The sequence below is a fragment of the Staurois parvus genome, unplaced genomic scaffold (genome assembly GCF_062004578.1).
Source record: "Staurois parvus isolate SC_StPar_1 unplaced genomic scaffold, SC_StPar_1.0 ptg000145l, whole genome shotgun sequence".
Taxonomy (NCBI): Eukaryota; Metazoa; Chordata; class Amphibia; order Anura; family Ranidae; genus Staurois; species Staurois parvus.
The window spans coordinates 6,585,008-6,608,867 of record NW_028317941.1 but is presented as its reverse complement, the minus strand read 5'-3'; the positions used below and the strand labels follow the sequence as shown (position 1 = coordinate 6,608,867).

The following is a 23,860-nucleotide window of genomic DNA, read 5'->3' as shown; positions in this document are numbered from 1 at the left end:
CTTTTTTTTCTAACCTCACATACCCTTACTAAATTTTGATACTATTCCCATTATATTTATTGCATCAAAAATCAAAGCATGCTCCTCCAAGCAAAGCCCATATTCCAGCACATGCAGAGCTTTTGGTTAATCTTATCTCAAATCAAAATCAAATAAAAAAACACAACCCAATCCTTTTTTTAGCTTCTATGGCTCCATATTCTTTATTTTATCATATTTTTTTAGTCTTTTACAGAACTAAAATCTTTCTCATTTGGGGCTTTTATTGGGAGGTGTTGGCTGGGAACCCTTTGGGGTTTATTTACTAAACCTGGTTGACTCAGAATCTTGGGCACCTGTGCATGGTAGCCAATCAGCTTCTAACCTCAGCATGTTCAGTTAAGCTTCAGCAAGAAAACCTGGAAGCTGATTGGTTTTTATACAGAAGTGGACAAGATTCTGAGTCAACCAGGTTTAGTAAATAAACCCCTTTGGTTCTACTGGTCCTTGCAGGTGTACCAGCCCAGACAACAGCTACCCCATTATTATTTAAACTAGAAAAGTTCCTCATTCATGCCATAATAAAAATTATTTAAACAGAAAAAAAAAAAAAAAAAAAAAAAAATATATATATATATATATATATATATATATTTGTTTACACTGAAATGATTTTCACGTAAGTCAAACTAAATTTTTAAAACCAGAGCACTTTAATCAAATTGTAAAACAGGATTTTACCATCATCACTATTGCAATACAATTACACAGAATAAATGATAATTTCTCTTGGCTTTCTACTTTTATTTCTCTCTCTCGACCATCTGCTTTTATCTCTCTCTCATTCCCTCTCTGTATCTTTCTCTCTTTCATGCACTCTCACTCTTCCATCTTTCATAAAACCTTTCGGGTTTCCTTTGCATCTGTGTAAGCTGCTTCATGTTTATAAATAAAAAGGTGGTTTACTCTGTTGAATAATAAGGAAGACCATAATTAAAAAGCAGAGTGATTATATTTAATCAAAACCTCTGGTATCAGAATATGAACTTTGCTAAACTATAAAAATGCTTCTTGAGTTGTTCATTAGGACTGGCTGTCAGTTTGCGAAAGCGTGACAAGAATATAAAATAATCTCTTGCTATAGCAATTTTGTCCAATGCATTTTCCTATCTGATGAAGAAGCAACCATGAATTTAGAACCCATGCTGTTATGGTTAATTACCTTCCACTCTCCAGCACTGGAGCCCACTTGACCTCCTGTGGTCAAGGGAAATTTTACCTGGATTGTCTGGGTCACAAACTATTAGCGTCAGTTTTTAAAGGATTGCTCCTTTCTAGTGGCTCTTTCCCATTCCTTTGAACCCCCCAACAGAGAGCCCTCCTCTGAACTGGAGCCCATTATTCCTTCTGCATAATTTCTGACAGTGACCTCTGTCACAAAAATTACAATTTCTCCAGGCAAAATTATGTTGCCACAAAACTTCAGGACCAAGGTTTTCTGCTGCAGACCTCCTTCAATGCACTTTGGTCTTAGGTACAAAAGCTAAAGGTTGGCTCTCCACAAAAACCATGTCCTCTGTAAGTTTGCTCTACATTGTATCGGTGCCTATGAAATCTCAGCTAAGATCCATCCTGTCCTCATCTCTGAGTACCCATTTCCTTTCATGCCCCTCTTCTGAAACCATTGGTTCTCATCACATTATCTTTCCCTACTCAAGTTGTTTCTCCTCCAGCAGCTTCCTGCCAGAAATACAAAGTACAGCAAATCTCAAGTTTTCTGTAGGCAAGTTTTATTATCTTTTGAAATAGGAAAGCTACAGCCTAGAGAACAATCCTGGACCTTCATCAGATGTTTCTGCATCCAAAGTCTGAATCTCTGCTGTGCCTTTTTTTTTCATTCACAGCCTCATACCTACCTCCAACTTCCCAATGCCTTGTGCCTCTCTCTTGCTTTAATCCCCCATTACCTGGCACCAACCCTTCTCAACTTCTGTGAGTAAGTATTACCTAGGGGTAGCCTGCAGCAAAGTCCACATTGCCACAAGGGGTCCCTGGAGAAACACCAACTGTCACTTAGATTCCACTTGTATAGAAAGCCAGCTCACAGAGGAACAGGGTTTCCATCTCAGCTTGTGACACAAACCTTCTGCGCAGAGAATTTAAGGTTGCAAAAGTTACGGTTTTATGACCATGCCTTGTTTGGGTCAAGAATAGTTGTGGGACATCATGAAAGGGCAGAAATATGTTTAGCAAAGAAAGCCTAGTGAGTTTGATATTTGAAGGCAATTTTTATTTCCACTGTGATCCACTGATCAGCTTGGTATCAATGCGCATAATCTATGAAAACATTTTTAACATTTTAGGATTGTTGGATATTACCTTTGTATTAAACAGCCTAATACATTATATGGCCAATGTAACTTGTATGCCTAAAGTGTATGTAAACTCTAACAATGAACTTCTCCTATTTGCTCCCTTTTGGTCTGCTAATTATACCATTGAAAATATTTTATTTGTTTATTACAGGAGAAGGGAAATGGGTGAGGGATAAGAAGAGGTTTTGAGCTTTGTAATCCATCAGAAATAAAGTAGGCAGGGCTGAAACCATGTGCGTTCAGGGGAAGGCATACAGTACATGTTGATTTACTTAAGGCAAAGTTACACTTTGCAAGGAAAGTTGCCCTTTGCAAGGGAATTTGCCTCAAAACTTAGTGAATGAGGTGACGCTCTGCTGACTTCCACCATCTAATCATAATTGGGTATTCTTTGCAAAGTGAAACTGTGAACAGAATTCCTTGCAAAGTGAACAACCTATTTGATTTTAGTAAATCAACTTCATTGTATTGCTCAAGTTTGTCAAACAATAATTTAATAGGGCAAAATGTCACAATGGCCAATTACAATTGTAGGCTTGGTCCACCTTTTGCAAAAATAAGTAAATGCAGCAACATTGATCAAATTATTAATATGCATTTACAAATTTTTGCAATGAAGCCTGAAGAGCATATCACCCATAATCAGTGCATCCCAGATGCAATGCACAGGCTCTTGCATTGTTCTTCCCTTGTCCTCGGGTTCATATAAAGGTACAGACTACAGAGCAAAGAGAGGGAAGAGTTATCACTGGCATGACCTGCATAGTCCCTTTGCTGCAATGACAGATGGAACATGTAGTCTTTCACATGAAGTGATCTCACACCAGGATGAAACAGCTGTGCAGACATAGCCACACACAACCATGCTAAATCCACATTATTACAATTTTCTGACAGAAGAAGCACATGGAAGTCAGATAAGGATGAGGGGCTGTGGCAGTTTGGTTTTGAGGATGCAACCATGCTTCATGTTACATATGGGTATACTCTAAAACGTTATTATACAGGATTTACAGTCATGGCCGAAATTGTTGGCACCCTTGATATTTTTCCTGAAAATCATGTATTTCTCACGAAACGTATTGCATTAACACATGTTTTGCTATACACATGTTTATTCCCTTTGTGTGTATTGGGACAAAACAAAAAAAGGGAGGAAAGAAAGCAAATTCGACATAATGTCACACAAACCTCCAAAAATGGGCTGGACAAAAGTATTGGCACCCTTTCACAACTGCGGATAAATAAGAATGTTACAAGCATGTGATGCTCCTGTAAACTCACCTGGGGCAAGTAACAGGTGTGGGCAATATAGAAATCACACCTGAAAGCAGATAAAAAGGAGAGACGTTCACTTAACCTTTGCATTGTGTGTCTGTCTGTGCCACACTAAGCATGGACAACAGAAAGAGGAGACGAGAACTGTCTGAGGACCTGAGAACCAAAATTGTGGCAAAATATCAACAATCTCAAGGTTACAAGTCCATCTCCAGAGAACTAGATTTGCCTTTGTCCACAGTGCGCAACATTATCAAGAAGTTTGCAACCCATGGCACTGTAGCTAATCTCCCTGGTCGTGGACGGATGAGGAAAATTGATGAAAGATTGCAACGCAGAATAGTCCGGATGGTGGATAAGCAGCCCCAAACATGTTCCAAAGACATTCAAGCTGTCCTGCAGGCTCAGGGAGCATCAGTGTCAGCGCGAACTATCCGTCGACATTTAAATGAAATGAAACGCTATGGCAGGAGACCCAGGAGGACCCCACTGCTGACACAGAGACATAAAAAAGCAAGACTACAGTTTGCCAAAATGTACTTGAGTAAGCCAAAAGCCTTCTGGGAAAACGTCTTGTGGACAGATGAGACCAAGATAGAGCTTTTCGGTAAAGCACATCATTCTACTGTTTACCGAAAACGGAATGAGGCCTACAAAGAACAAAACACAGTACCTACGGTAAAATATGGTGGAGGTTCAATGATGTTTTGGGGTTGTTTTGCTGCCTCTGGCACTGGGTGCCTTGACTGTGTGCAAGGCATCATGAAATCTGAGGATTACCAAAGGATTTTGGGTCGCACTGTAGGGCCCAGTGTCAGAAAGCTGGGTTTGCGTCCAAGATCCTGGGTCTTCCAGCAGGACAATGACCCCAAACATACGTCAAAAAGCACTCAGAAATGGATGGCAAAGAAGCGCTGGAGAGTTCTGAAGTGGCCAGCAATGAGCCCAGATCTAAATCCCATTGAACACCTGTGGAGAGATCTTAAAATTGCTGTTGGGAAAAGGTGTCCTTCCAATAAGAGAGACCTGGAGCTGTTTGCAAAGGAAGAGTGGTCCAAAATTCCGGGTGAGAGGTGTCAGAAGCTTATTGATGGTTATAGGAAGCGACTGATTTCAGTTATGTTTTCCAAAGGGTGTGCAACCAAATATTAAGTTAAGGGTGCCAATACTTTTGTCCAGCCCATTTTTGGGGTTTTGTGTGACATTATGTCATATTTGCTTTTCTGCCTCTGTTTTATATTTGTTCCAATACATACAAAGGGAATAAACATGTGTATAGCAAAACATGTGTTAATGCAATACCTTTTTTGTGTGAAATACTTGATTTTCAGGAAAAATATCAAGGGTGCCAACAATTTCGGCCATGACTGTATATAGCGACAACAGTTTGCGCAGATCTTTACAACATGAGAGCAGACAATACAGTTACAATACAATTCAATACAGGAGGAATCAGAGGGCCCTGCTCGTTAGAGCTTAAAATCTAGGAGGGAGGGTCAAGTGATACAAAAGGTAATAGCTGTAGGGCATGAGCTGATGGAGAAAATAAAATTCCAGTTGTTAGGTGGGGGCAGAATAGGCTTCTCTTAGGGAATGTCTAAAACCAAACAGAGTAGGCGATTATTATGACCTCAGTTTTGGATAAATTGAGTTTGAGGAAGTGTTGTGACATCCAGGCTGATAAGTCTGTTAGTAATTTATTGATAAGTAAGATGAAAACCATTGAAGAGTACAGTCACGGAGACCAAAGGTGTGGAGTTTTTTGAGGAGGAGGGGGTGGTCAACTGTGTCAAAGGCAGAAGAGAGGTCCAGGAGTAGGAGTACAGAATAGTGTCCATTGGATTTAGCAGTTAACAGATCATTTGTAAGTTTTAGGAGAGCAGTTTCTGTGGAGTGTTGAAGGCGAAATCCAGATTGAAGGGGATCAAGAAGGTTATTTGCAGTGAAAACATGTACTTGGCATTTATTCTCTTAACCACTTCAAGTCTCGACACTTTTACCCCCTTCCTGTCCAAGCCAATTTTCATCTGTCAGTGCTATCACACTTTGAATGACAATTGTGCGGTCATGCAACACTGTACCCATATGAATTTTTTAACATTATTTTGAGACAGATAAAACTTTATTTTGGTGGTATTTATTCACCACTGGGATTTTTATATTTTTTGCTATATAAATGATATAACATTTTACAAATAAATAATCTTTCTTCATAAATCTTGGCCAAAATGTATGTGGTTATCTTTTTAGTAAAAAAAAATAACTCATAACTTATAACCAAAAATTATAATTTTTCAAAAACATTTTTTACTTTTTTTTTAGATTATTATTTATGTTTTTGGGGGTTTGTTTAACATACTGTCACCCTAGCAGTACAGTGTCACCATAGTGCTTGTGGGGGGTGATGAAGATTTTTTTTTACACTGATTGCTTTTACACCCATAAAGGCTGTAAATGCAATCATTTCTCCTTCTCTCTGGCTGCACTCTTACAGCCATTGAGAAATACTGTGTGAGCTGTGATTGGTCACAGCTTGTCACATGGTACAAGGCTGTTGTGAATAGCCTTGTACCATGTGATCTCTGTGATCATTCACAGATTTCACTAGTAGTAAGCAATGATGTCAGAAGTGACATCTTGCTTACTACTATTCATGTGATCACTGATTGACCAATCAGTGATCACATGATCGGGACCTCAAACAGAGATCCCATACAGCGAACGGACACAGCAGGCACCGAATCGCGGCGCTGCGCACTCCCAGGGAGCACGCACAGCTTGAAAATGCAGGCGCCATTTATGAACGGCAACCCGCTCCTGCACTGCTCCTGTCCGACCGTTTATGTACATGGGCTGGACGAAAAGTGGTGCAGCCCTGTAAACATGGGTCAAATATTGGCTGGTATAGGCTGGTTCAATATAAACCAGACAATATCTGGCCTGTGTGCACACCAACCTGTCTGACAGAAGCCTGCCAAATTACTGGCTTCTGTTGAACAGGCATGTTGGAAAACCAGCATCCATATTGGCAGGTATCGTCCGGTTCAACAGAAATCAGACAACATTTGGCCCATGTGTACACCAGCCTGTCTGACAGAAGCCTGCCGAATGACTGGCTTCTGTCATACTGGCATATTGGAAAACCAGCATCCAATCGGCATCCAATCAGTGCTGGCAGCAATGGCTGCAAGCGCTGACCAGTATGTTCTTGCAGGGTGGCAGTCCCCATTTCAGAACACAATAGCTCAGTAGGGAAATCGCTGTACTAACATTGCATAGTTAGTACAGCAAGCTCCTCCCAGGCTCTTCAGTTTTGTTCCTTCAGCCCACTGAGTTGAAAGAAAAAATGAACTACAACTACCAAAAATTTAAATATAATTTGATGTTAATTATTTGGAGATTTGGATTACCACTCTTCACATAGTGATTCTGTACTGCTTGACCTAAAATCCCATGCTTTCTGATATGATGTATGAGTTATACTTTAAAAGGATAGTATAGATTTTTCATTTTTTTAAACATATAAAACAAAAATCTGCGTGATATGGATAATTTTATTGATAGTTTTAAAACATATCTTAGCATTTTTGGGGGGGAGGGGAAAGAGTAGGATATAGTGAAACTTTCCTTTTTTCACTCTGTTCCCTTTTGGGAAGTTTTCTTCTCATTTCTTGTCCTATAGACATAACAGTAAGTAAGGAAATATCTCTCCGAAGTGAGGTAAATGCCCTTAGAAAGTTTTCTCCACAACAGGTGAAGGTTTCTTTTATATTGCTGTTCTGATAACAACTTTTCATGTTTGGATCTCCCAAGGAGGCACAGACAGCATTAAAAACCTGATGGAATCTAACCCTTCCTTACTCTGTCTGAAATTAAACAGAGTTTTGGCTTTAACCACTTGCCTACAGGGCACTTATACCCCCTTCCTGCCCAGGCCAGTTTTCAGCTTTCAGTGCTGTTGCACATTGAATGACAATTGCGCGGTCATGCAACACTATACCCATATGAAATTTTTATCATTTGTTTGAGACAGATAGAGCTTTATTTTGGTGGTATTTAATCACCTCTGGGTTTTTTATTATCTTGCTAAACAAACCAAAAACAACTGAAAATTTTGGGAAAAAAAACATTTTTTCTTAGTTTTGTTATAAAAATTTGTAAGTGGTTTCTCCTTCACTGATGTGCACTAATTAGCTGCAGTGATGGGCACTGATAGGCTGCACTGATGGGCACTGATAGGTGGCACTGATGGGCACTGATGAAGAGGCACTAGTATGTGACACTGATGGGCATTGACAGGCATCACTGATGGGCACTGAAAGGCAGCACTCATATATGGCACTGATAGGTGGCACTGATAAGCAGCACTGACTGGCACTAATAGGCAGCACTGACTGGCACTGATAGGCAGCACTGACTGGCACTGATAGGTGGCACTGACTGGCACTGCTAGGTGGCACTGATTGGCAGCACTGATAGGTGGCACTGACTGGCATTGATAGGTGGCACTGACTGGCACTGATATGTGACACTGAAAGGCAGCTCAGATGGGCACTGATATGTGACATTGATGTGAACTGGTAGGCACTGATATGTGGCATTGATGTGGCACTGATGGGCACTGGCAGGTGGCATTGATGGGCTCTGACAGCTGGCATTGATGGGCAGTGTCAGGTGGCACTGCTGGGGCTACATTGATCATCAGGGGACACTGATCATCAATGTCCTGATGATCAGTGTACATGTCCCCTCTGAGGAATGCCGATTACCGGCTCTCCTCTCGAGCTGTCAGCGTGACAGCTCGTGAGGAGAGAAATGCCGATAACCGGCATTTCCCTATTTACATGCAATCAGCTGTGATTGGACACAGCTGATCACATGACCGAGCTGACATCTTTGGCTCTTTCCATTGATCGGTGATCCGCTGTGTCCGAGGGACACAGCGTACCACCGATCGCCATGCTGCGTGCTCCCGGGGCCGCGCGCGTGCAGTTAGAGTGGGAGGACGTCATATGACGTCCTCCCAGAACGAGAGAACCTCCTTGCGCCCGTCATTACCTTATATGGCTGGTGGGAGGCGGTTAAATACATTTCACCATATTGTTTCTATGTTTAGTTTGTAATAATACTGTATGCGCAGCTAATTGTACTGAGCTTCAATAATTATGCACAGGTATTGATTTTCAACTATCAAACAGCTACATTTCCAAATGCTGTCAGTCTATTTACTTACAATAAAGTCCCAGACACATTTGGAAGGCCTCAAGATCTTCTAGATCTCTCAGAGTCTCTGGATGCTACCTTCAGATCATGGACTGTGCCGACTGGATTACTTCAGAACCTCGCATCCCTAGTGACTAAGGTTCAAGTGATATCTCAGTCTTCTTTTCCAGGGAAGCACAGCAAGGAAATGTCCCTGTGTATAACTTCTCACTCAACCATACCTCTCCACATCTTTATATATGGAGGGACAGTCATAGCTTGCTTACCCAAGGCCTTTAGTCCTTTCTTCCTGCAGTCAAATACCTTCAGGAGTTCCTCCCAGGAGGGAACATCTCTGCATCTTGCCATGTGTCTAGGCCTGATGCCTAGGAGGCACCAATTAGGATTATGACCTCAGAGGGTAAAAGCCCATGAGTGAAAGCAGAGACAAGGAATTTCCTCAGTTTTTTAAAGTTCTCCCAGAATATATAGCAATTCCCCAAGTCTACAAACTGCCAAAGCTATCAAAACCAGGGGCGGACTGACCATTCGAGCACTCGGGCACTGCCCGAGGGCCCGGGGTCAGTAGGGGGCCCCATGAGATGCCCCTGGTACCTTTTTTATAGGCTTTTTTGAGTGTGGGCAAGGACACAGGGGCCCCATGATCCCCTATTGCCTGGGGGCCCCATGAGTTGTCAGTCTGCCCCTGATCAAAACCCTTCACAGAATATATCTCTCTAGCACACCCTGCTTGGGGCAAACTCAAACAGCATATGGCAGAACAAACTAATACTCTTTGAGCTTAGAAGGACACTTCTGCTGAGGTACAATTAAGATGAGGACAGCCCACTACTGACTACAGAACTCACAAAAATACAAATAGGAATTTAGTAAAAGTAATTGTAAATTAGCACTGTTCATTCCACATGCAGGGTTTTGCTCTACATTGCAGTGCCACACAGAGGTTGTGCATTACTGTATGTTCGGACAGTGTGACTTCTTACTGTATGGTTAAAAGTCACACAGCAGTTTTTAACGTATATCTAAACTCAAAAACAAAATTGTATATATTGAGTGTCGGCTGTGTTACTTTTTTCGCATTTAAAAGCAATATTAAAACATGAAAGCCATATTAAAATGTGAGCACTGCAATTACTGAAAATATTCTCTTCTTTCCCTTTAAAATTTGTTTTGCATTACAGCGTAGAATATCTAATTGGGAAATCACAGAACTTTCTTTATGGATGGGTGTTTGCCAGAAAGTTTTAGTGCACACCCATAACACTAAATTATTCCTATTTCATCTACTGTATTAGCATTCGTCTTCAGAACTTGATAGAAGCAGATTCAATCACCACCAAGAAATAACAATCTCTTAGCTTCCATTTGCCAACATTATGCAATTAAACTAAATTCTAATTGCAATTTGATTTAAGTCAGTGTCCAATTAAATGTAAAACAAGATATATGTTGTGAATAAAGTGATCATATTTGAAAAGCTCTTTTCCTGGAAGATGACTTGAGAAATATGTCTTGCTATGCTGTTTAATGAAATGGTTGGGCTGCATTAAGATAATAACATGTTTTCTCTTTTGGAAAAAAAAAACATATTTACCAGCACTAAAAATAGGAGTAATATTAAATAACTATATTAGGGAAAATGGAATCTTACTAGCAGGGGCGGATTGAGCATTTGGAAACTCGGGCACTGCCAGATGGCCGGGGTCAGTAGGGGGCCCCATGAGATGCCCCTGGTACCTTTTTAATAGGCTTTTTTGAGTTTGGGCAAGGACACAGGGGCCCCATGATCCCCTATTGCTGGGGGCCCCATGAGCTGCTTACTAGTTATTATAGATATACTGATAAAGACAGTCAGATGAATGCTGCTTAAAGTGAACTTATTCTTTGCCAATGCAGGCAAAGCCACAGGTTCAATATACCCCCTCCCCCTTTCTCCAAAGCAGTACATACTCATGAGCAGATGAACATACACATGCAAAGTGCACATTAATTTAACTTTAGTCACACATCACATTTGCATTTACTGTCATTTTTGAAGGTCTGTTGGTTTCAGTCTGTTCCTAAAGCCTTCAATGAGAACTAATGTGTATCTCCAGGGAGTGTTTTCAAAGGTTTAAACTTGTTCATAGGTCTAAGTAGTTTGGTTATTAAGTAAAATAACTGTAAAAATGTTCTTAGGCTCTGGGGCTTATGTTTCTACTAGTCTCCCCCATCCAAAGTTGTGTACAGTTGCTTAATTGCTCTTCTCATTGACATTGTATTTTGGTACCAATGAAAATAATAGGCGTAACTGGTAAAAGGATATGGTGGCTGGAATGTTTTGAAGCATCAAATTATAGTGAAATGTTGTTACCTAGCAGAGAATAATTTGTATCAGAAAAAAGGCTTCATTGTTAGTGTCTAACTTTGGCAAATTGCATCTCAAAAACCAATGTGATGACAACAGCATGTACCAAGTAAGCCTACATCCTGTAAGCTTCTGAATCACTAGGCAATGTCCCAAAAAGCGGGTTATTAAGATGGTGTTTGCAATCTGCCTCTGGTATCCATAAGCCAGATTGGAACTGAAGCATGTGTCTTTTTCCTGTCTTTTTTTTTATAAAAATAATTAGAATCACTTACCTTGTGTTTACCAAATTCATGCATATACAGATTAATCTACAGTCACCTGATACAATGAGCTGGAAGAACAGAAAGCCTAAAACTCTCTGAAATTGTACCTGTCTTAGTGATTTCTTTGTCCCCTACTTGTCAGAACAGGATAGGACAGGTCAAATTTTTATTAAACGTTTGCTAGCAACCCCCCCCTTAAATACACACACCCTAAGCAACACAGTTATAACTCTGAAGCTGCTTACTTGTCTCTGTAGTGTTACTCCACTATTTGCAGCCCATCCAATTAAATACTTTTTAGTGCTGGCCATGCCTCTGCAAATGACTCCCTATTGACTTAAACAGAGCCATATATTCTTTATGGATATCCTGGGTGTTTGACCTTAAATTGAAGAAAATTTTGCCAGCCAGGCTGTAAAGCATGGAGGGGGCCATGTTAGTTTCACTTAAGAAGGGTAGGAGTGTATGTTAGCAAAGGTTTAGAAGTAGGTAAAATAGAGGGTTGGTGGTATATAACAATAAATGATTAAGGACATAGTGTTTTATATGGAAATAGCTTATGGTGATAAAAGGGATAAAAACAACAGCCCCTCCACTGAAGTGCTGTAATATACAGCACGGTTCCAATACTAACTTCTATTTAAGAGAGACCTCTGGAAATTAAACATCTTCTGCTTTGATCTCTCTTCAGAAAATCCACCTCTGTGGCAGTAGTGGCATGGGTGCGCGCTGTGTTAAATGTTTATTTGTAAACTAAAGGTTTTTGCCCTCCAAAAGATTTGACCACCTTCCTGACAGGCCATTTTTTGCTTTTCCGCACTATGTTACTTTCATAGACAATTGCGTGGTCATGCAACATTGTATACAGCAATAGGGAATTTTTTGAGCCACCCCTAAGGAGAAATAAGGGGGAAGGCAGTCACGGAACAGAGGGGACTTTTAAAGGTGCTCTATTCACCACTACAAAAATTTGGTTTAAAAGCAATATTTATTATTACAAGTTAAAATAAGATTTCTAAATTGTCTACAAACAATCCCTTTCAGCTACAAGTGTATATCATAAATCCATAAATTCTGAGCAGATAAAGGAAAGAAGAATTAACACATTTCACCCAAATGAGAGCTTCTTCAGGATCCACTTCGTTTAATGAATTATAGTAATATTGTAGCCCAATTGGAAGCTTGAGGAAGTGCTATAAAAACACTAGCACCAACCATAAAAGGAAAGAGAAGAAATATCTACAATGTGAGCGACCTTAAAAATATCGTCGGCCAAAAATAAGCCAGTGGGTAAAAGGTGGCATCAACTTTAAACACCCATACGCTCACACTGCAAGCCAAGGACAGGTATCTGTCCCAAAGTGAGCATGGGAACCCATAACATAGGGCTCACAGAAAAAAAAAATCCATTTCAAATTGTGTCCTGCTGCTGCAGGAGAAACATCATGGGACCATCATCCACATAAGACCGTCAGTCACACACAATGTAACAGGTCACACACAATGGTGGTGCGAGTGGATGATGGTTTATGTGAATGTTATAGCGTCTACAAACTATGGGATATATACTGCAATTTGTTTTTTTTTTTTATACTAGTAATGGCTGCGATCAGTGACTTATAACGGGACTGTGATAGTATGGCAGGCATTCTGACACTTTGTGGAAACTGACTAACTGATATTTATATCACTGGTGACACTAATATAAGGATTAGTGCTAATAACAGCCCTCGAAATCTCCACTCGCCCGCTTGCATTGGGCGAGTGGAAATAAGGTGGGGGCGAGCAGCGCCAAGACTAGGGGTATGTGTGGGAGGGGTATCGGTGACAAGCAGCAATCACCTGTATACCTTTTAATGAAGCAGCTGAGGTGAGAGGAGGAGAGCGGCTTGCAGCTGCTTCATTGAAAGCCATACAGGAGATTGCTGCTTGTCACCGCTGTACAGATCATGCCTGATCATTCCATTTCTTTCTTGCCCCCCGACCCTCCCCTCACTGTGTGCTCCTCAGTGCCCAGCCTCCTAGTCTTCTATTGGAGCGGTGGATAGGGGGAGAGGCTGGGCACTGGGGAACACACAGTGGGGGGACCAGAAAAGAAACGGAACAATTAGGTAGGATCTGTGCAGCAGAGACAAGCAGCAATCTCCTGTATGATTTTCAATAAAGCAGCTGGAAGCTGCTTCTCCTCCTCTCCCTCCCGTGTCTTTCAGCTGCTTCATTGAAGAAGGAGAGAGGAGAAGGAGAGAGAGGCTGGATCTGCTCTGCCTCCCCCTGTGCCCTCCCACACTCCAGTCCATGCAGCTTCAGAGGATGTGTGGGTGGGAAATTGAACACAGAGCAGCCGACAGCTGTGATGCATCTGACTGATTCGTGTGAGTCCGACCTACCTTCCTTCCTTCCTTCCACACACCCCTTCCTTCCTTCCACCCACCCCTTCCTTCCTTACTTCCACCCCTCCCTTCCTTCCTTCCACCCACCCCTTCCTTCTTTCTACCCATCCCTCCCTTCCTTCCTTCCTTCCTTCCTTCCACCCCTCCCTTCCTTCCACCCACCCACCCTTCCTTTCTTCCTTCCTTCCACCAACTTATTCCTTCCTTCCTTCCCTCCGATCCTTCCTTCCACCCATCCTTTTATTCCTTCCACCCACCCTTCTTTCCAACCACCCCTTCATTTCTTCCACCCACTGTTCCTTCCATCCACCCCTCCCTTCCTTCCATCTCTCCCTTCCTTCCACCCACTCTTCCTTCCTTCCTTTTTTCCACCAACTCCTTCCTTCCTTCCTTCCTTCCTTCCACCCACCCCTCCCTTCCCTCCGATCCTTCCTTCCACCCCTCCTTTCCTTCCTTCCACCTATCCTCCCTTCCTTCCTTCCTTCCTTCCTTCCTTCCTTCCTTCCTTCCTTCCTTCCACCCCTTCCTTCCTTACACTCACCCTTTCCTTCCTTCCTTACTTACTTCCTCCCACCTTTCCTTCCTTCCTTCCTTCCTTCCTTCCTTCCTTCCTTCCTTCCTTCCTTCCATCCTTCCTTCCTTCCTTCCTTCCCTCCACCCCTCCCTTCCTTCCACCCACCCTTCCACCCCTGCCTTCCTTCCTTAGTTCTACCCCTGCCTTCCTTCCTTCTACCCCTCCCTTCCACCTCTCCCTTCATTCCTTCCAGCTACCCTTCCCTTCCTTTGTTCCTTCCTTCCACCCACCCCTCTCTTCCTTTCCTCCCTTTCTTCCTTTCCTCCCTCCCTTCCACCCCTCCCTTCCTTCCTTCCACCCTTTCCTTCCTTTCACCTCTCCCTCTCTGCCTTCCTTCCTTCCTTCCTCCCCTCCTTCCCTTCCTCCATTCCTTCCACCCTTTTCTTCCTTTCTTCCATCCCTCCCTCCCTTTCTCCCTTCCTTCCACCCCTCCCTCCCTTTCTCCCTTCCTTCCACCCCTCCCTCCCTTTCTTTCTTCCTTCCTTCCACCCCTCCCTTCCTTCCATTTCCTTTCTTCCTTCCTTCACTTCCCTTGCTTCATTCTGCATAAAACATTTAACAATGCAATTTTATGAAATAAATTCCGAGGGTGTGTTTAGGGGTGGAATTAGGGGATGTGCAGGTTAGTGGTTGGATGGGACAACTGGTGGCGAGTAACTCTTAAGTCCTGGCTAGCAGCTCAGGACTTGAAACTTTGAGCCCTGCTAATAATATACACTGACACTGTACTAATACCCCTGACTCGGAAAGGGTTAACATCTGGAGCAATCAAAGGGTTAACTGTGTGCCTATCAAATGTTCATGTGTATACTGTGTGCTGTTTTTAATAAGGGATGTGACATTTTTTATTCCCTGCTTCGCACGGAGACAAAAACCGCCACATCCCCACTGACAATAGAGAGATCTGTGTTGTTTACCAACACATATCTCTCTCCTATCATCCACTCTGCTCCATGGGTGCCGGCTATGATTCATTTGCCGGCACCCACAGATCGGCTCCTGCCTGAGCCAGTGACAGCGCAGTCAGGTAGGTGGGCATGTGCCCCCTACCTGGAAGCCCAAAATCAGGTATATATACACAGCAGCCACCCTGAAGCAGTAAAAGTACAGGAGGAGATCGCTATGATTAAATGGTTAACATCAGTTTACAATGTATAAACGTAAGGTAAAAATAAATATATTTAATCCACAAACCACTTTATGGTATCCTTTTAATATGGCTACAGCACTGGCTTCTTAAAACAAGTTATGTATGTATTGTTATCTTCAACACAGATCCAAAAACAAGGGTTTATTTTTAGGACAGTAGTTAGAGCTGCTAGGCCGTGGTGGCTGGCCTAGATACAATGTTTTAATTTACAGATCCTTTCATTCCAACATAAATGCAGCTCTCACATGATTTCATTGCGAGGTATGGAAAGCATAGTATATATTTATCTGCAACATTTTGCCTGGCATTTTATTTATTTATAAAAGTTTCATACAAAAAAGTATGCTGATATGAAGAGTAAAAATAATGAAAAGAATACAATATTAAAATGGCAAAAAGTATGCGAAATTAAGCTTAAAAGGATAAATATGCCACCTTAAAGAGAATTCCTCCCCTGGGCTTCTTCCAAATGGCTTGTGCAAGGCTGGGGAAGGTGAGAATCAGCCATGAAATGTTCAAGTGAAAATGTGCATAAACTGACACTCTATCTGCAAAATATGTTTGGTATATTATTGTCACCTCTGTTTAAACAAGGTACAAATAAGTACAATATTGCACAACAGCAGCTGCATAAATAAAAACTGTCAGAATAAATAACCTCCAAGGGAAAAAAAACAGTGAAATACCTTTAGCAGTTAATGGGGGTGTTTTTTTAAAGAAGTAGAGGCAGTTCCTTTAGCAAAGTGAACGTTGCTTGAGCTTAGTAAATAAGTTGAATCTGTTTACTTCAGCCAACCAACCATGTGCTAGCAAACATACAGTATTTGTTTTTATTTTTGTTGCACAGTATTGGTTATTTAAAGTAATAACAACTTCACTTCACTAGTAGGTACACTCACTGGTTGTGTGCACTGCCCGAGTATCATGCCTCAAGCCAGAACATGAAATTCCTAGCAGAATTTGTGACCTTGGAGTAGAAAGTCCTTATAGAAGAACCTAGGCATCCAAGTTTGAAAGTACTTTTCAGATTGTTCTTTTAACCGCACAATTATTTGCATAATTTGTTGTATATCAGTTATTCTAGAACACCATTGTTCCATACTAGGTGGTTCTGTATTTTTCCACAGTGTGGCAGGTCTTTGCCATGCTCAAAAGATGTTTTAGAAGGGAATTATTAATGGGGTATAATGAAGTAAGTAATCTGCAGGTTTATCCATGAGAGACACATCTGTCAAGGTTTTAATGGAGGTTTTAATTGCAGGCCAGACATCCCGTAGTTTAGGGCAATCCCAGAAAATGTGTAGAAACATGCCCTCAGTCTTATGACACTGCCTACATAGAGAAGATTCCTGAGGATATATTTTATCTAGTAGTTGTGAGGTTTTCTACGATCGTGTTAGGATCTTATATCCTTTCTCCTGGTATGTATTTGCCAATGAGAGTTTATGTGCAAAGAAAAGTATCCAATCTTTTGGACCTGGGTGAATGTGCTATGTAGATCTGCCTCCCATTTGAATAAAAAATTTGGATTAAGGGTGTGTTCCCCAAGGATTAGGATGGAATATAATAGGGACAATGAAACTTGTACATGGGCTTTGCTTTAGCATAGTGTTTCTATGATGCCCATTGAAATAAGAAGCGGGGGAAATCTTACTGTGGGAAGAAAGAAAGCAAAAAAAAAACTGAGATTCTTATACTTCTTCACTTTATTAAAACAAGTTATCTTTGGTGCTTTTGGAAAATGTCACCTACCACCTGTCCTCATTTTAGGTGGCAAAATGTGGAGAGAAATCTTCCCAATAAAGGAACAGATGTCAGTAACAATCCAACAAATGCTCTAATGCTTACTCATTATTCAGAATAAAATTATTGGCTGGAGTTTTTCTTTAATTAAATTCTATTACCTGTGAATCTAGCAGAATGGCTTAACTATGCTTAGGGTTGTGAAATGGATTTTTCTCAAATATGTGTGATATCTAGAAAGATACAGTATATACAGTATTTAACATAATAATGTCTGATTATGTATTCAGCAACAGAGTTTATATTTCACTTTATGAGGGCAGGGTCACTTACATGCTTTGGAATGTTACCGCTTTGTTTGAAAATAAGCCATTCAAGGAACAGTAAAGTTAGACTAGAAGAGAACTTTCCATCATGTTTTTATTTCTGTGGAGAGCCAATTACATTACAGCACCAGACTTTACACATTGGAACAAGGATTTTAAATTGAATTCTAAGGGAGCAGATAAAGTGCTGTAGAAATAGGCAGAGGAAGGGTGAGGAGGCTGTTATCTGAAGGCTGGTATATATGAAAAGGAATACAGGTGAAGCATCTAAAGCACATTGGGGTTTGACAGCTAGGAGAAAACTGTTTAGAAGGAGTTATGTTTTTAGCGAGACGAAAAGCACATTCAAGAATTGCTTCTTAGGTGAAGAAGCAGAATTTAAACAGAGCTTGGATGTGAGAAATGAAGAAAAGGGCATTGTGAAAGATGACTCAGCAGCAAACAAACTAGTGGAGGTTTTCACACTAGGGAGGTATGAGGTGAGGGGTCACTACTTGAAGGATGGAATGAGAAAAGTTTATACTACATGGAGTCCTTTAGATTAAAACAGCACAGTGAGAGAGAAACTCTGCTGACAGCTGATGGCAAGAATTACAATATGTGGCCAGCTTGAGAGCACAAGATACACTGTGGTACTTTTCTACAAGCTCAATGTTTTGCATAGCTTCTGAATGCATTGAAATCTGGAGTTCTATTTTATTTGCACAAGAAAGGATCATGCTACATGGTGAATTTAAATAATAATTTTGTATGGCCTTTTAAATAGATTATTTTACTATTATTATTATTATACAGGATTGATATAGTGCCAACAGTTTACGCAGCACTTTACAATATAAAGGGGGACAGTACAATTACAATACAATTTAATACAGAAGGAATAGGAGGGCCCTGCTCATCTAACGTACAATCTAAAGGAAGGGGTAGGTTGTACCAAAGGTAATAGCTGTAGGGGCTGACTTGATGGAGGTGACTCAAGTACAGTTCTTAGGTGGATATGGGGTAGCCTTCCCTGAATAAATGAGTTTTCAAGGATTGCTATAGGCAGACAGAGAGGATCTGACCGGACATACTGGGGCAAGAAATTCTAGAGGGTGGGAGAGGCTCTGCAGAAGTCCTCTGACTGTGACGGTAAAGTTGGACTCTGGGCACAAAAATTCATTTAAATAAAATCCACAAATAACTACAAAAATATATTAATCCATAGTGAATGCACCAAATGTCTTTGCAGTTGCAAATTCAGTTTTTCACTTGTAAACATAATGATAACATCATCGCTATGCTGCACGTAGTCTGTGGTGAGAACAGATCTGTGGGAGGGACCCAGCAGGCCCTGTCCACTACAGGATGCCTGCAGAACACTACAGGAGGGAGCAGATACTTGACCAGTCATTCAGCACTAGAAGAGAGAGCAGCAATGACTGGTCTTTATTACAGAAAGCTCCTGCACAGAGGCAAAGCTTCATGCTGGATTACTGCACTGCAAGAATTTACATGATTCTTGTATTTTGTCAATCTATACTTGCATTTCAGCTTTAAATAAAAAAAAAAAACAATATTAGACTGGTTGTCTTGTACATTGGAATTTGTAAGCTTCACTGGGACAAATTTTGATGCAAATTGTTCATAATCCAAGTACTTTGGAATATGTTAGTTATGCAAGTTGAATAATCTTTTGTACTTATTTTGTAAAAATAAATAATGGAAATAAGAAGGATGCCAAAGGGCAAATACTCTTCATTTTAAATGTCACCTAAAATTAAATCATTTTGATAATTTTATTATTGAAAAATTGTTATTCTTACTGAAAACTGGTCTAGAGATTCCTGAACAATTTGTTTACTGTCTCCGTGTTAACAGAAAAAAATAACTTTCTGTTTTGGATTGGCACCCAAATTTTTGTAAATTTTTTTTCAGAAAGGGTAAAATATGTACCATCTTTTCTCATTTTGCAGAAGAACTGGTGTTGAGAGATGAATTATGCTGAGTAGTGAAAGATGATCTATTTCATGTCCCTACATAAACAGCAATTATTTAATGTGTCCTAAGTAGGTGTTAATTCATTCCAGACAAGGGACCAGTAATAAGCAGTTGAGAAAACTCTGTGGATCTGTTTAGCCTCTAATAGCATAGTTGCCTTTACTATTCAAACTTTCATTTAATTAAACAGAAAATGTGACTAACGAATATCTGGCTCTGAGATCATCACACTTAGGTTAATTGAAATATACCTAATATGCCTATGAAACCTCATTTATTTGTGACAGTTCCACTGACAGCATTTAGTACAGGCATAACTATCATGGAAGTCTCTTTTACTGCAGTACTGTGACAATTAGAAAGCATAGGATTTGGTGTCATAAATGGTCTACTTAAGTCTATTGCACCAACATGTTCTGTAGGGATGTAGAAAATTTCAGAGCAACCTGTGAACTGTTTCATCGATAGCAATACTTGACTGTGTTTGGGGTGAATAAGAAACAAGGAGGCACTTCCACCAAAAACACAACCAGAGATTCAGCCCTACGGTTTTCTGTAGGTGTTGAGATTGTATACATTTATAATAAGTCTATGATCTTATTTATTTCATATTTTCCTGTGCGTATCATGTGTAAGTTCTGTTCTAAATATCTGCAACTAAATCTAGGTTTGCATTTTAATATTTAGGAATCTGCAAAGGTTAAGGCAGTGGTTGAGCTTGGCAACATTGGCTGAAAATTGTTAGGTGTCTTCTCTTTGGCGTTTATTTTATTTTTTCTTTAAAATTTAGACGCTTTACTCTAAACCTTGATGGTCATTCTTAAATATTCAAATTTGTATACTTTTTCTGGGTAAATAGAAGTGCAAGGTAGAAGTAAATGAATCTTATCAATAGATAGATTTATAGTCCTTTTTCTAATCAAAATCCACTGCATCTAAGCACCTTTCTATTGCACTGGCCAATAGAAAAGCCAGCATACAGCATGCTGACACTTCCTAAGTATTTAAATAAATTACTTTCAAATTGTATTAGTCCATAGATTTTAGACTCTACCAAGCACTGCAAGTATTCATATTTGCTCAGTTAAAGTTATGGTATTACCTGGACTTCATATTAGAATATGTACTATAAATCTTCAACTAAATAGTTGTTTTACCAAGTCTATTTGTAAAGTTTGTTTTTCTTCTGGTTTCCTCCATCACAGAGACAAAGCAACAACCAACCAGTGTACTAATCTTTTTTCATCTTCTGATAGGTGATCAAGCTAACGTTTGAAGAGTTTGAACTGGAAAGAGGCTATGACACTCTAACTGTAGGAGATGGTGGAAATGTTGAGGACCAGAAGTCTGTACTTTATGTGTAAGTGCATTTATTTTCATTATAATGATATATTTTTTAAAGAGGCTTATTGTATGGGTTGTTAAAATAAGCTTGGGTTCCCACTTGTGAAACTGCTATTCAATAATTGATTAAGCTATGGAAAAAAATTTCAAACATTATTGGGCATATTTAGAAACGTAAATGACTTTCTTTTCAAAGCTTTGAATACACTGTTTTTCTTGTGCTTAAGGCGTTCCACCTGTCACTATGCTGAATTTCAGAACAAGAAAATAAGTATGGTTTTGACCAAATAAAATTAGATTTAATTTGTGGTAGGGCTTGAATGGAATTTGAGTATTGCTTAAAGTGATATTAAAGGCTGTTTTTATTTTAATTTTTAAATAACAAACATGCCATACTTATTTGCTCTGTTCTATGGTTTTGCACAGAGCAGCCCTCACCGTCCTCTTCTCAGCTCCCTCTCTGCTGCTCCTGGCCCCCCTCCCTGCTGCATTCCCCCCAGAGAAAGCAGCTTGCACGCATCCTTGCTCACTCCTGAGTGCAGCATAGCTCCCACCCCCTATTCGCTCCTTACTGGTTGTGATTGACAGCAGTGACAGCCAATGGCTCCCGCTGCTGTGTCTCAGCCAATGGGGAGAGAGAGACTGGGGAGAGTCCAGGCTCCCATGTACAGTGCTGGATCGAGAATGGGCTCAGGTAAGTATTAGGGGGGCTGTGGATGGAGAAGCACACAGAAGGTTCTTTACCTTCGTGCATAGAATACACAATGGTAAAAAACCTTCAGCCTATAAAACCACTTTAAAGTTGAGCTCTGGGAAGATATAAACATAAAACCTTCTGTAGTCCTGTATTGCTCAGAGGCACTCTCACCAGAAGAAGGTGGGCAGGCACTAAGAGACTCAAACTCTGGTACACCTTATGTACACTTACAAGAAGCTAACTGAGCAGAGTGGTGGCCTCATTAGTAAACCACTGCTCCTTCCTATGTTGTCAGCATTTAGGGATTGTGTTCCTATCCAAGCTGTGTTGGTTGAAAGCTTGATAGATGTACTTGAATCATAAAGCTATCTGAACAGAATTACACATTTAATATGTAAAACATGTCCTGTATATGTATTGAAATGTCAAATTTAGTTGCTTGACAGGAGTTACGCTGTGCATAAAATAGTTTTCAATATATCCTCATTAAGCAACATATTTTTGATTATATTTTGTTTAAGGTTTTCAGTCACATAGGCAGGTTGTTGCAAACATTTGTAAACAAACACTGGACTTATATACGAGAAAAAAAAATTGTTCTCTAACTCCCTCAAAGTCTTGGGAAGGCAAATTCTCGTTTTTCAAAACTGACCCTAATAGAAAGTTGAACCTTTTGCTTTTTGGTGTTGAAGTATAATCATCCTTGTTTATGTTAAGTTAAAAAGGTTCTAAGTTCCCATGCATCTATCACTCAGTTTTAAATCTACACAGGAAAATCAGAGATGGAGAACAAAATTTTTAATCCGATTACCAATACTGTTTTAAAGCCAACCTTAAAGACATTTACAAGTTTAAATGCCAAAGCTTGTCCAAGAGTAGGTACCATGAAAGAAAGTCAGAAAATCAACTTATACACAAATTCTAATCCTTGTTTCATTTTGTTAATGTGGAGCATGTAGACAGGCAATTCTTCTGATAGTGACACATCATTAGCAGCACAATCAAGAAAGGTGAGGAATAGAGATGAGCGAATCGAACATGGCGAAGTGGAATTCGTTTCGAAGTTCAGGAAAAATTCGATTCGCGCCGAATCCGAAAATTAGCAAACTTCGGATGCACGAATCGAATTTTCCCAAAAATGGCGGCGACATGTGTGGCGACGGAGCGGGGATCTCTGGGAAGGCGCGCAGACAAGGCGCGCTGACCCATAATGCATTCATTCATGACATGTGATCGCATTAGCCAATCAGCAGCCAGCCAGCCAGCACTGTGTAATGGTGGAGCTATAAATTGCGGCCATCTTACAATTCTCCATTAGCCTCCGGTCATTCAAGAGAGACAGACCTGTCTGTATTAGGAACAGAGTTAGGGCCAGAGAGACTTTAGGGCCACAGAATCGTTACTTAGGGACACAGAATCGTTACTTAGGGACACAGAATCGTTACTCAGGGACACAGAATTGTTACTCAGGGACACAGAATTGTTACTCAGGGACACAATCGTTACTCAGGGACAGACACAGAATTGTTACTCAGGGACACAGAATTGTTACTGAGGGACACAGAATCGTTCAAGAGAGACAGACCTCTGTGTATTAGGGACAGAGTTAGGGCCAAAGAGACTTTAGGGCCACAGAATCGTTACTTAGGGACACAGAATCGTTACTCAGGGACACAGAATTGTTACTCAGGGACACAGAATTGTTACTCAGGGACAGACACAGAATTGTTACTCAGGGACACAGAATTGTTACTCAGGGACACAGAATTGTTACTCAGGGACACAGAATTGTTACTGAGGGACACAGAATCGTTACTCAGGGACACAGAATTGTTACTCAGGGACACAGAATTGTTACTCAGGGACAGACACAGAATTGTTACTCAGGGACACAGAATTGTTACTGAGGGACACAGAATTGTTACTGAGGGACACAGAATTGTTACTCAGGGACACAGAATTGTTACTCAGGGACACAGAATTGTTACTCAGGGACACAGAATTATTACTCAGGGACACAAAATTGTTACTCAGGGACACAGAATTGTTACTCTGGGACACAGAATTGTTACTGAGGGACACAGAATCGTTACTCAGGGACACAGAATTGTTACTCAGGGACACAGAATTGTTACTCAGGGACAGACACAGAATTGTTACTCAGGGACACAGAATTGTTACTGAGGGG

At 40.5% G+C, this 23,860-nt stretch overlaps 1 protein-coding gene across 3 annotated transcripts in view; it reads left to right on the top strand.

Moving 5' to 3' along the window:
• Positions 1-23,860, top strand: part of CSMD2 (CUB and Sushi multiple domains 2) — a 1,275,366-nt gene that overhangs the window by 859,293 nt on the left and 392,213 nt on the right. For 2 of the 3 annotated variants that reach the window (XM_089673879.1, XM_089673878.1), the window contains exon 11: positions 20,888-20,991. The exons of the other annotated variant lie outside the window; for it this stretch is intronic. In XM_089673879.1, coding sequence (XP_089530005.1) covers positions 20,888-20,991 — 104 coding nt within the window. The remainder of the gene's footprint in view (positions 1-20,887; positions 20,992-23,860) is intronic. 3 annotated transcript variants of the gene reach the window in all.